We start from the raw sequence: 13,098 nt of genomic DNA on the forward strand, positions 1-13,098 counted from the left end.
CAATACGAGTTAATGTGACAAAACACCCCTTATAATCCTACGGTATCAATACGAGTTAATGTGACAAAATACCCCTTATAATCCTACAGTATCAATACGAGTTAATGTGACAAAACACCCCTTATAATCGTACGGTATCAATACGAGTTAATGTGACAAAACACCCCTTATAATCGTACGGTATCAATATGAGTTAATGTGACAAAACACCCCTTATAATCGTACGGTATCAATATGAGTTAATGTGACAAAATACCCCTTATAATCGTACGGTATCAATACGAGTTAATGTGACAAAACACCCCTTATAATCGTACGGTATCAATATGAGTTAATGTGACAAAACACCCCTTATAATCGTACGGTATCAATATGAGTTAATGTGACAAAATACCCCTTATAATCGTACAGTATCAATATGAGTTAATGCGACAAAACACCCCTTATAATCGTACGGTATCAAACGAGTTAATGCGACAAAATACCCCTTATAATCGTACGGTATCAATACGAGTTAATGTGACAAAACACCCCTTATAATCGTACAGTATCAATACGAGTTAATGTGACAAAACTCCCCTTATAATCCTACAGTATGAAAACGAGTTAATGTGACAAAATACCCCTTATAATCCTACAGTATCAATACGAGTTAATGTGACAAAACACCCCTTATAATCGTACGGTATCAATATGAGTTAATGTGACAAAACACCCCTTATAATCGTACGGTATCAATACGAGTTAATGTGACAAAACACCCCTTATAATCGTATGGTATCAATACGAGTTAATGTGACAAAACACCCCTTATAATCGTACGGTATCAATATGAGTTAATGTGACAAAACACCCCTTATAATCGTACGGTATCAATACGAGTTAATGTGACAAAACACCCCTTATAATCGTACGGTATCAATACGAGTTAATGTGACAAAACACCCCTTATAATCGTACGGTATCAATACGAGTTAATGTGACAAAACACCCCTTATAATCGTACAGTATCAATACGAGTTAATGTGACAAAATACCCCTTATAATCCTACAGTATCAATACGAGTTAATGTGACAAAACACCCCTTATAATCGTACGGTATCAATATGAGTTAATGTGACAAAACACCCCTTATAATCGTACGGTATCAATACGAGTTAATGTGACAAAACACCCCTTATAATCGTACGGTATCAATACGAGTTAACGCGACAAAACACCCCTTATAATCGTACGGTATCAATACGAGTTAATGTGACAAAATACCCCTTATAATCGTACGGTATCAATACGAGTTAATGTGACAAAATACCCCTTATAATCGTACGGTATTCAGCTCTCAGATGTCGTAAAAACAGACCATTATGACTGGTTTTGTGCTCCAGGGTCACATATAGTTATTTTACATATATTTTATTAAGAATTTCCGACCTCACCATCTGTAATCACTTCACTGTAAACATTCTCGAGTAGTCTTTTTTTTCTTTTTTTCCCCCCAATTTGGATTTGTTAGGATTGTGTTAAGTTTGTGTTTACTGTTTTGTATTTCATCCAAGCATTATATAGAATATATAATCCTCTCCTGTAATCACAAACGGCTGTGATTGGCTCTAGGTAAAGGAACGGCTGTCACGTGACAGCTTCATCCAAAAACCGCTTCGAACGAATATTCACAAAATGACACCGATGACTTTAACAACGATTCAGTTGAGAATACACGAGGAAAATTAAAAATAGCATAATTATTATTTAGACCAAATACGTCCAGTTCACTAAGCCCCGCGTGACTGAGTTTAAGTCGCTTCACAAATAAAGATACAAGTATATTTAGGAAGAATATTAAACATGGCAAAATTGTATTTAAATACAACTTCAGTCCTTGCTTGAAGATTTTAAAATGGGGTTTGCATTTAGTATATTTACATTTATGGACAATGTTAGTCGCTTCTATCCGTTTACTCCACATTAATTATATAAACTAAATGAACTACAAGATGAACTACAAGTCCCAGGAGCACTGATCCGTGTCCTCCGTGACCCCCGCGGGACTCAGTAGAGCTCTGCGGGCTCAGAGTGCAGCAGCTCCGGCTTAGGAGAGTCCAGTCTGCCGCAGGTATCGATCAGCTTATTCTGCTTCATCTATAGCATAATATCAACATTAATCAAAAGACACGAGTGAAAAGCTGTGATTAAGCGTCATCTTTAACAAATAAAACACTGCAAACAGCTGCAGTACATGAAAAAAGTACATTTTTAGACCTTTGATCTCCACTTGAGAAAATCATTGATTGATCTGTTTGTTTGGTTCGATTTACAGGAGAAATGCTGCATGTACTGTACATAATATCAAACTTATAACTTCTGAAGGCAACACGGCACACAAATTAAGTTTAATCTTACGGGAAGTCGTGGCCTAATGGTTAGAGAGTTGGACTCGTAATCCAAAGGTTGCGGGTTCGAGTCTCGGGCCGGCAGGAATTGTAGGTGGGGGGAGTGAATGTCCAGCGCTCTCTCCACCCTCAATACCACGACTGAGGTGCCCTTGAGCAAGACACCGAACCCCCAACTGCTCCCCGGGCGCCACAGCATAAATGCTGCCCACTGCTCCGGGTGTGTGTTCACGGTGTGTGTGTGTTCACTGCTGTGTGTGTGTTCACGGTGTGTGTGTGTGTGTTCACTGCTGTGTGTGTGTGTGTTCACTGCTGTGTGTGTGTGTGTGTGTGTGTGTGTGTGTGTGTTCACTGCTGTGTGTGTGTGCACGTTGGATGGGTTAAATGCAGAGCACGAATTCCGAGTATGGGTCACCATACTTGGCAGTATGTCACTTCACTTTAAAAAAGAATAAATAGGGAAATTAATGAATGTATATTTATAGACAGACACAGAAAATAAACTACACAGAATGCATGTCAGTCATTAATTAGATTCACCCACACGGGATACATTTCAGTGCAGGTTTAAGGAATAGTTTACCCAAAATGACAAATTGTTGAATATCTACTCAGCCTGAGGTGATCCCAGATAAGAGTTTGTTTCTTCATCAGGTTTGTATAAATGTGTCTCTGCATCAGTGTCTCAGCAATGGATGCTCTGCAGTGAATGGGTGCCGTCAGAATGAGAGTCCAAACAGCTGATAAAAACACCACAATAATCCACACCACTCCAGTCCATCAGTTAACATCTGGAGAAGACTAAAGATGAAACACATCCAGCATTAAGACGTTTTTAACTAAAATACATAGAGTCCATAATAACTCTTCCTCCAGTGAAAAAGTGTTCTGGTCGGAATCAGGAGAGAAATCTGCACAGATCAAGCAGCGTTTACAAGACAAAACAGCTCTAAACTAATATGTGGCTGGATTTCGATGTGAGAGACGACAGCAGATGCACTTTTCCCCGGAGGAAGCGTTATTATGGATTATAGACTCATATTTTAGTTAAAAACATCTTAATGCTGGATGTGTTTCATCTTTTGTCTTCTCCAGATGTTAACTGATGGACTGGAGTGCTGTGGATTATTGTGATGTTTTTATCAGCTGTTTGGACTCTCATTCTGACGGCACCCATTCACTGCAGAGCAAGTGATGCAATGACACATTTCTCCAAATCTGATGACCACAGAAACTCATCTACATTTTGAGGATGAGGACATCTCCAGTAAATGTTGGTTCTGTGGTTCCTGTAGGATGCGTTACAGCAGCACGCGAGCGGGCGTTCAGGGCCGCAGCTTCAGAGACGTTCTGTTCTCTGGATACGCTGCAGACGGAGGCATGTTCATGCCAGAGACCCTCCCATCGCTGTCGGCTGAAACGCTGTGCTCCTGGAGCCGTCTGTCCTACCAGCAGCTGCTGTGTGAGATCTGCAGCCTCTACATCTCCGAGCTCGAGATACCACGACATGATCTGGAGCGTGAGTGCTGGGGAAACTCACTTTTAAAAGTGATGCATTACAATATTGCATTACTCCCTAAAAAGTAACTAATTATGTTACTTTTTGTGGAAAGTAATGTGTCACGTTACTTTTGTGTTACTTTTTAAATCTGGGCTGGGTTTGCTGTTTAATATAAATAGTAGTGCTGGCAACGATTAATCACCATCCAAAATAAACGTTTTTGTGTACATAATATATGTGTGTGTACTGTGAATGTTTATTATGTATATATAAATACACACACATGCATGTAAACTTTTATTTTGGATGTGATTAGTTGTCACCTAGCACTTATGAAAAGTTATTCTTTTACAAATTTAAAAGGTCTTTCACAACAAAAGTGAAATGAACAGTGCTGGGAAGGTTACTTTGGAAATGTAATTGGTTACAGATAACAAGTTACACTATTAAAAAAGTAATAAGTAGTGTAACTTTCAATTACTTTATTAATGTAATGTTACTGATTACACTTGATTACGTTTTGATTACTTTTCTAATGAATGTTTTAATCATGTTGAAGCATGTAAAGCAGGCAGGGCTACTCTTACAGTAGAACTCAACACTGATTACTGTCAGACTTACAGAATCATTCTTCACTCGAATTAAGATTATAATAATTTAATTTAAGACACAGCCACCACAGAATCAGACTTTAGCAGCTCTTTTTTCTGAGATCGTTCTGAGGTTAAATACAGATTAAAAGTCATATAACAAGAAATAGTTTAGTAGTTATGATACTGTTTTTGAAATCAAATCTTTGCACAGTTATGTCAGGAAACACTGATATGTAACAACGCCTTGGAAAAAACAGTTAATCCTAAAAAATAAAGCATATGCATAAACACAAATAGGAAATTAAGCAGTTATTGAATAAGCATGTGTCCTAAACTCCTGAAACATTGGTGTCTCATATTCTAGAGCAGTCTCTGCAGGTTATGAAAGAAATGAATTAAATCTGTATGTGCATGTGTGTGAAAAAAATATTCAGATATAACCCTGTTTGTAATCATTAACATTTTCATAAGTAACTAATTAACACATTTGTTATCAGTAACTGTAACTGATTAACAATCACATTTATTTTGTAATTAAATTACGTAATTTAGTTACATGCAGCTAGTTACTTCCCAACACTGGATATGAATACGCCTCAGGCTGAAGGAAAAGACAAAGAAACTGCATGAAGAATATGACACAGAAGAATAAAGTTCAACAATATTCAGCAATAACTAAAATCAAACACAAATTAGTCATTTATGATTATTATTATGGTTGAATTGGATCATGGAAGGTCAGCAGCAAAGACATTGGTTAATAAAATGGGATTAAATACATAAATTATATTTGTCTTATTTAACATTTAATTATTGCAGAGAACTACAGTAAGATCATGTAGATATTTAGTCTAGATCTACAGTAAGATCATGCTGATATTTAGTCTAGAACTACAGTAAGATCATGTAGATATTTAGTCTAGAACTACAGTAAAATCATGTTGATATTTAGTCTAGAACTACAGTAAGATCATGTAGATATTTAGTCTAGAACTACAGTAAGATCATGTAGATATTTAGCCTAGAACTACAGTAAGATCATGTAGATATTTAGTCTAGAGCTACAGTAAGATCATGTTGATATTTAGTCTAGAACTACAGTAAGATCATGTTGATATTTAGTCTAGAGCTACAGTAAGATCATGTAGATATTTAGTCTAGATCTACAGTAAGATCATGCTGATATTTAGTCTAGAACTACAGTAAGATCATGTTGATATTTAGTCTAGAACTACAGTAAGATCATGTTGATATTTAGTCTAGAACTACAGTAAGATCATGTAGATATTTAGTCTAGAACTACAGTAAGATCATGTAGATATTTAGTCTAGAGCTACAGTAAGATCATGTTGATATTTAGTCTAGAACTACAGTAAGATCATGTTGATATTTAGTCTAGAACTACAGTAAGATCATGTAGATATTTAGTCTAGAACTACAGTAAGATCCTGTAGATATTTAGTCTAGAACTACAGTAAGATCATGTTGATATTTAGTCTAGATCTACAGTAAGATCATGTAGATATTTAGTCTAGAACTACAGTAAGATCATGTTGATATTTAGTCTAGAACTACAGTAAGATCATGTTGATATTTAGTCTAGAACTACAGTAAGATCATGTAGATATTTAGTCTAGAACTACAGTAAGATCATGTAGATATCTAGTCTAGAACTACAGTAAGATCATGTTGATATTTAGTCTAGAACTACAGTAAGATCATGTTGATATTTAGTCTAGAACTACAGTAAGATCATGTTCACACACAACACTCTGCACTTACTCCTGATTTCTCTCAACACCAGAGCTGTCACTCAATACATCAGAAACACAGGAACTGGAGTTACTTATCTGAAAAAGTAACTCAGATATTTCCTTCTAAACTAAAACGTAATGTTACTTCACTAGTTACTTTAAAAAGTAATCTGATTATGTAACTCGTGTTACTTGTAGCACTGGAACAAACACTCAGAGACCTCCTGCTGTCTGTGTCTCTCTGTAGAGCTCATTAAACAAGCGCTGTCTAGCTTCTCCATTCCTGAAGCTGTGAGACTGGTTCAGCTGAAGGACTCGCTGTCCATCCTGGAACTGTTTCATGGAGAAACGCTGGCCTTTAAGGATCTGGCCATGTCCTGCATCGCTCAGTTCCTGCAGTACTTTCTGTGCAAAGACGGCATACGGGCCACAATACTAGTAGGTATGAAGAGTCGTCCGTCTCAGATCTGCTCTGACGTCTCGTGTCCTGTGATGGAGATTCAGATCTGATGTTGTTTCAGGAACGTCGGGTGACACGGGCGGCTTGGCCATCAGAAGTGTGTTGGGTGTCAGTGAGGTGGACATAGTGGTGGTCTTTCCCTGTGGTCGCGTCACCCGAGTACAGGAACGACAGATGACCACCAGCATAGCAGACAACATCCATGTGTTTGCAGGTGAAGACTAACAGTAGCCTTTTTTTAAAGAGAATTGACACTTTTATCCAGCAAGGACACATGAAATTGATCTAATGATTGATATAATGCAGCAAAAGATTTCTATTTCAAATAAATGCTGTTCTTTTGAACTTTCTATTCATCTGTGAATCCTGAAAAATAAAATGCATCACAGTTTCCACAAAAATATTGTGCAGCACAACTGTGTTCAACATTGATAATAATCAGAAATGTTTGTTGAGCAGTAAATCAGTATATTATTATGATTTCTGAAGATCATGTGACTCTGAAGACTGCAGTAATGATGCTGAAAATACAGCTGCAGATCACAGAAATACATTACACTTTAACACATATTCACATAGAAAACAGCTGTTTTAAATTGTAATAATTTCACTTTTTTTAACAAATAAATGCAGCTTTGGTGAGCAGAAGAGAACATTATTCCAGTCTTTTAAACAGTATGTTCTTAAAAATAAAGTTGCCATAGAAGAACTTTTTTTTGTCTGAATGGTTCCATAAAGAACCTTTAACATCTGAAGAACCTTTCTGTTTCACTAAAGGGTCTTTGTGGCGAAAGAAGGTTCTTAAGATTATAAACAGGTAAGAAAGAGGTGGTTCTTTGACTGAATGGTTCTTCTATGGCATTGCTGTGAAGAACCTTTTAAGCACCTTTATTTTTAAGAGTGAATGTATGCGTGCTAGATTTATGAAATTTGTTTATGAAGCGTTATGAAGCAGCGTGCCGTGTGTTTGTTCCCGCAGCTGACGGGACGTCTGACGACATTGACGTTCCTCTGAGGAAACTGTTTGCGGATCCAGATCTGGTGCGGCGTCACGGTCTCATGAGTCTGAACTCGGTGAACTGGTCCAGGATCCTGGTGCAGCTGGCTCATTTCTTGTTTGCATACCTGCATCGGAGCGCTCCGCGGGCCGGAGGAGACGAGCTGGAGGTGCTGGAGGTGCTGGTGCCTACAGGAGGAGCGGGGAACATCACAGGTGAAGAACAACAAACCTGCCCACAATCACAGCAGACAAGAGAGGAGAAATTATGTTTTCATGACAGATAAACATGGTTCCTGACAATATCTTATTTATATATATATATATATATATATATATATATATATATATATATATATATATAAATTATATAAATGGAAATATATACATGTAAATATTTTCCAATTATATACTGTATGTGTGTGTCTTTATACAGTGGGGCAAATAAGTATTTGATACACTGCCGATTTTTCAAGTTTTCCCACTTACAAAGAATGGAGAGATCTGTAATTTTCATCGTAGCTACACCTCAACTGTGAGAGACAGAATATATAAACAAATCCAGAAAATAATTTTAATTGACATTATAATTGATGAAATACGATTAAATGAACGACAAAGCTCTTGTGAGAAAATATTATTATTTTGATAATTAACTTTTTCAGCCCTCTGCATTCATGAAAAAATTGTCACATTTTTTTGCTTCAGCTTACTTATTTATTAGAGATACGATCTCTATTTTGTTTATAACAAAATATTTACTGCATTTGAAGTTGTCTTTGAAAAAAAAAAATCAAACTGATTCGGCCCTTTAAATTTAAACAGCCGTAAGGCGCGAAAAAGGCGCTCGAAACCAGAAGGATTGTCGGTTGGAGGGAGGACGAATACAACAAACAATCAATCAAGGTAAGATCGATACATTTATATTTTCTTAGCGATTGCTTCGTTATATCCATGTTGTATGAGTTAATGGAATAACTTCTAATTTCGAAGTAACATTATTTTGGCAGTTTGTAGCTCTAAGCTAGATCTATTATGGTTATCGAATGCGAAATGAACAAGTATCGATTGAACGGCGCGCCAATACATTTAGATTTGCTCATGTTGCTCCGATCCTGCCAACCTTCAGTCGGTTCTGCACGGTGAAAGTATTTAACTCTTGTCTTATTTTGGCACAACAATGAAAAATGTATATATAATAGCCTATAGTGTAATTTTTCATTCATGTTTATACATTGGGCATACAGTAATACTGCAGTAACTGCACTAGTTTTATTACTTTGTGACAGCATTTTTCGTTAACTAGCAATAATGCACAAATTACTACATGCTTTTTCTTAAAATAATAGCTTTTATGAGATAATTACAAAGTAACAATAGCCTAATAGATATTATTGAGCAAGTTGGTTCAGGTATTATTACTCTATGTATTTCACATTTTTAGTATACCCTAGTAATTTTAAAATTAGTTTGCCTGCTTTTTTTTTTTTTTTTCATTTAATGTTTTGAGTCAGGATGTTTTTCACCTTAATAACACATTGATGTGATTTGCTACAGAAAACTGCTGGTGGGAATAAAATGCTACAGTTTAGAGTTCACTGTCACCATTAAGGTAAGCTGCTGATACATTTCATGTGGTACAAAATAAAAAAGTATCAAGGAATTTTTTTTTTGTTTTGTTCGTTTATATAAGCTACAATTTAAAAGTGTAATTTAAAGTGTAAAACTTAAAACTTTAAAGTGTAATTATTATTTTTAAACAGTTCTTATAAATACATACAGTATGTAATTCCATCCAAAACATTTTTTTGAGGTGACTCAATCATGATCATGAGGTGACTAAAGATTCCCAGTTCCCAGCCATATTATACAATGATTTATTGCTTGTCTTTGTTGAATAATACAGAAGATAAAGAGCTTAAACAACTAGTATATTAAATCGCATTATTAGTAAAAAAAAAAAAAAAGTAAAAAAAATAATTTTTAAATAAAAAACACATTTAGATTATTTTCCAAAATCGTTCGACTAACATTATTACTTGTTCGGCCTCAAACTCTGACCATGATGACATTGTGTCACTACTAAAAGAGATTGAATCTGATCTTAGATTTGTTAGTCTACCTCTACTCCGTGTGTTTCTCTGCACAGACCCAGAATGCGATCTTCCCAGATGTCCTTCATCTCCACCCGGAACCTCTTCGCTCCCCTCCGCGAGACGGAACGCGATGCTGTGATCGTCGGAGGCTCCATCGTCCGGCACGTCCGTGCTACGTCAGCTGAAGGTAGAGTGCACACTCACTGTTTCCCCGGTGCTCGTGTTCTCAATGTTTCTGCGAATGTTTACCCGCGATCCTGAAGGGCAACGAGAACATCGGTGCTGTCGTGCTGCACGCGGGGGCAAACGACATCAAGCTGCGGCAGATGGAGACACTGAAGAGGGACTACAGGAGCCTGATCGAGACGGTACGCAGCACATCGCCCGCGGCGACGATCATCGTGTTAGGACCGCTTCCCACGTATCGACAAGGAAACGAAAGGTTCAGTAGACTGTTTGCTTTAAACGAATGGTTATCGTCATGGTGTAAAGAACAGAAACTGCTCTTTGTTAATAATTGGAATCTTTTCTGGGAGCGTCCTAGGCTTTTCCGTGCTGATGACCTGCACCCCAGCAGAGTCGGAGTGGAACTCCTGTCGGACAACATCTCCAGGAAGCTACGCTCCATCTGACTAGTAAGCCAGCTCTCAAATAACTGCCATGAGGACTTTTGTTCTACCCACTTAAAAAATAGAAGTACTTGCGCTGTCCAATCTATACAGACTGTGTCTGTTCCCCGAATAGCGAGGTCTAAATATAAATTTAATGCAGGATCTAGATAAAATCTGACCGTGATTAAACCAGAAAAACGCAAAATAAACGAACAAAAACTATTTTTAAAGCTTGGGCTCCTAAATATTAGATCACTCGCACCCAAAGCAGTTATTGTAAATGAAATGATCACAGATAATCATTTTGATGTACTCTGCCTGACTCGATAAAACAAAAACAACAAGCAGCCGAAAATGAATAGTGGAATAAAGTCGTTATTTTTGTTTGTTTTTTTGCGCACAAAAAGTATTCTCGTCGCTTGATAAACTTATGGTTGAACTAACATGAACAAACAGTGAATGACTGTAACATTAAAAAAGCTTAATAAATAATGCAGTTCATGTTAGTTAATACTAGTTAATACATTAATTAATGTTAACAATTAAGGCCTTAGAGTTACCAAACTGTTTAATACACTGGTAGTTCCAGTCCATTTTTTCCCCATTCAGTATTAATGTGCTATTGCTATTAAAACACTATTGTAAAATCAGCATTCAACAGTGTATTTTGTTTTTGTGTGTATCCAATAAAGGCTTGCAAGATTGCCATGATGACGCAGATGGCCCCAGCCAAGGTGGTCAAATTCTTTAATTTTGGATGGCTCCATTTGCCAATGTCTTCTAGTGTGTTTACTTCTGCGTTGTCTGTTTTTTTTTTGGATGACCAACTGGAAACATGTTTTGTTTTGTTTTTTTGTTTAGTTCTAAGATGCTTTATATGCACATATTTTGTGTTTTTATTATTATTGCTATTTTTTTTTTTAGATTGCTTTCCAGTTTTGAAAATGGAAACTTGCACTTGGTTGTTCTTTGACAATATTAATAAATAATGCAAATGTTTTCAGAAATGTGTTTAAATCATCTGTTGTAACTTCTCTTAACATAAAAAGGGGGCATTTTTAAATTTCTCTTTAGTTTATATTAGGGCTGGTCCGAATACCATTTTTTGAGCTTCGAAGCTTCCATAGGAATCAACACCGAATATTCGAAGCTTCGGAGGGAGGGGCTGAACATATTCTTCTCTCTAATAAAGGCAGGAATCTCTGTGTGTCTGTCTGCCTGTTTGCATTTTTATTGTGTCGAGAAACGTTCATCCAATGACTTCACACGCGGCAGGTGTGTTGCTGCGGACCCAAGGGAGTGCAGTGTTGCATTTTGGTGCAATATGGACATGCGACACGTTCATAATTAATAATCTTTTAATAAACTAACAGAGCGAGCCAGAGGCGAACCAGCCATTTCTAGACCTGGAAAAGTTTAGTAAAAGTCATGGAATTTTATTTTACATATATATTTTTAATCTCTGTATAATAGAATTATATTTAATCAGGTCCTGAATTTGTGTGTAGGCATATCGCATAGTTTTACTCATTCCCGCAGCTTTCGAGTTTATAATGAGGGAAAATCTTGCAAACATTTATTAAATATAGCATGTAGGTTAGATGAATAAATAAATCCACACAAAATATCAGATTAAATCAGTCATTTGAAAACAGCGTGAGTGATTCAGCTGGACCGCGTCTTCTCTCTTTCACTCTCGTTGTGGTCTCAAAGCGGCTTCATATCGGCGCATCTCGTCTGCACTACAAGAGCTACAGCACGCTGACCCAAGACTTTCGCTCGCATCTCGGGACAGTTGACAGAAAGAAAACGCATGCATCGCATTCGGTTTTGTGATAGCAGAGGGTCCGTTCACATGTCGCGTCTTTTGCGCGCTTAAGTTCATTATTTCAAATGTAGATGTGCAGCAAGCGCGCTCATAATATAAGCGGGCTCATATATGCTATAGGTCAGCACGAACGTCTTTCATTGGCTGGTGCAGATGTTCAGCCAGGCGGACAAGTTGAGAACCGTTTCGCGGGGGATGCCAGGTGTAAAAAAAAAAAAAAAGGATATTCGAATCTCAAAATTGAAGATCGAATGCCAACCCACCCAACGAATATTCGAATAATCGAATATTCTGGTTCAGCCCTAGTTTATATCTCTTAGTGTCAATGATATGGCACAGCATGCACACACAAAAACACACAGTTATGGTTTATTTATGTAATTCTTGGCTAACATGTGGCTGAACAACTGGCCTACTTGTGGAGCAGATCTGGCAAACAGGAGTGCATTGCAAAAGTGCCACCATTCCATGCTGCATGAGGAATGTTGGGAAAGACCAGGGTTTGTATAAAAATCAACTGTGGCCAGGTGTGGTTTATTTGGTTTGTTGTTGGGTTACATGTGGCATTGCTATGGCTTAATTGTGGCCCAAATCTGGCAAACAGGAGTGGACTGCCTTAAGTGCCATAATGTTCATCTGGCCCACATACCGCGTGGAATGATGGCACTTGGGCGGTCCGCTCCTGTTTGCCAGATTTGGGCCACAATTAAGCCATAGCAATGCCGCATGTCAGCCGTAAACAAAACAAATGAAGCAGAACTGGCCCAGACACCAAAATTGCTGTGGCCCAGATCTGGCCCACACTTGACGTTTTCATATGGCCCACATACCGTGTGGAATGATGGCACTTGGGCGGTCCGCTCCTTT

General features: G+C 37.5%; 2 protein-coding genes across 2 annotated transcripts; both read left to right on the forward strand.

Annotated features, from left to right (window-relative positions):
- Positions 1-3,687: 3,687 nt before the first annotated feature.
- LOC306869535 (threonine synthase-like 2) lies at positions 3,688-7,983 on the forward strand (the record flags this gene model as incomplete). Its single annotated transcript, XM_079416288.1, has 4 exons — positions 3,688-3,910; positions 6,487-6,681; positions 6,761-6,913; positions 7,679-7,983. The coding sequence occupies 4 exons, from the start codon at positions 3,688-3,690 to the stop codon at positions 7,981-7,983; spliced, it is 876 nt and encodes a 291-aa protein (XP_079272414.1).
- A 568-nt stretch (positions 7,984-8,551) lies between these two features.
- Positions 8,552-11,618, forward strand: LOC306870162 (uncharacterized protein). The gene is made up of 4 exons (XM_079417270.1): positions 8,552-8,602; positions 9,846-9,979; positions 10,056-10,427; positions 11,096-11,618. Exons 2-3 carry the CDS (start codon positions 9,853-9,855, stop codon positions 10,241-10,243), a joined length of 315 nt encoding a protein of 104 aa, XP_079273396.1. The 5' UTR covers positions 8,552-8,602; positions 9,846-9,852; the 3' UTR covers positions 10,244-10,427; positions 11,096-11,618.
- Positions 11,619-13,098: the final 1,480 nt, after the last annotated feature.

Source organism: Barbus barbus (genome assembly GCF_936440315.1).
Source record: "Barbus barbus genome assembly, chromosome: 5".
Taxonomy (NCBI): domain Eukaryota; kingdom Metazoa; phylum Chordata; class Actinopteri; order Cypriniformes; family Cyprinidae; genus Barbus; species Barbus barbus.

What these genes read in the sequence shown, in the direction of transcription:
- LOC306870162 (XM_079417270.1), top strand. Translation starts at nt 9,853, where the DNA reads ATGCGATCTTCCCAGATGTCCTTCATCTCCACCCGGAACCTCTTCGCT. An exon ending in CCGTGCTACGTCAGCTGAAG is followed by an intron (nt 9,980 to 10,055) that starts GTAGAGTGCACA and finishes GCGATCCTGAAG; the next exon opens with GGCAACGAGAACATCGGTGC.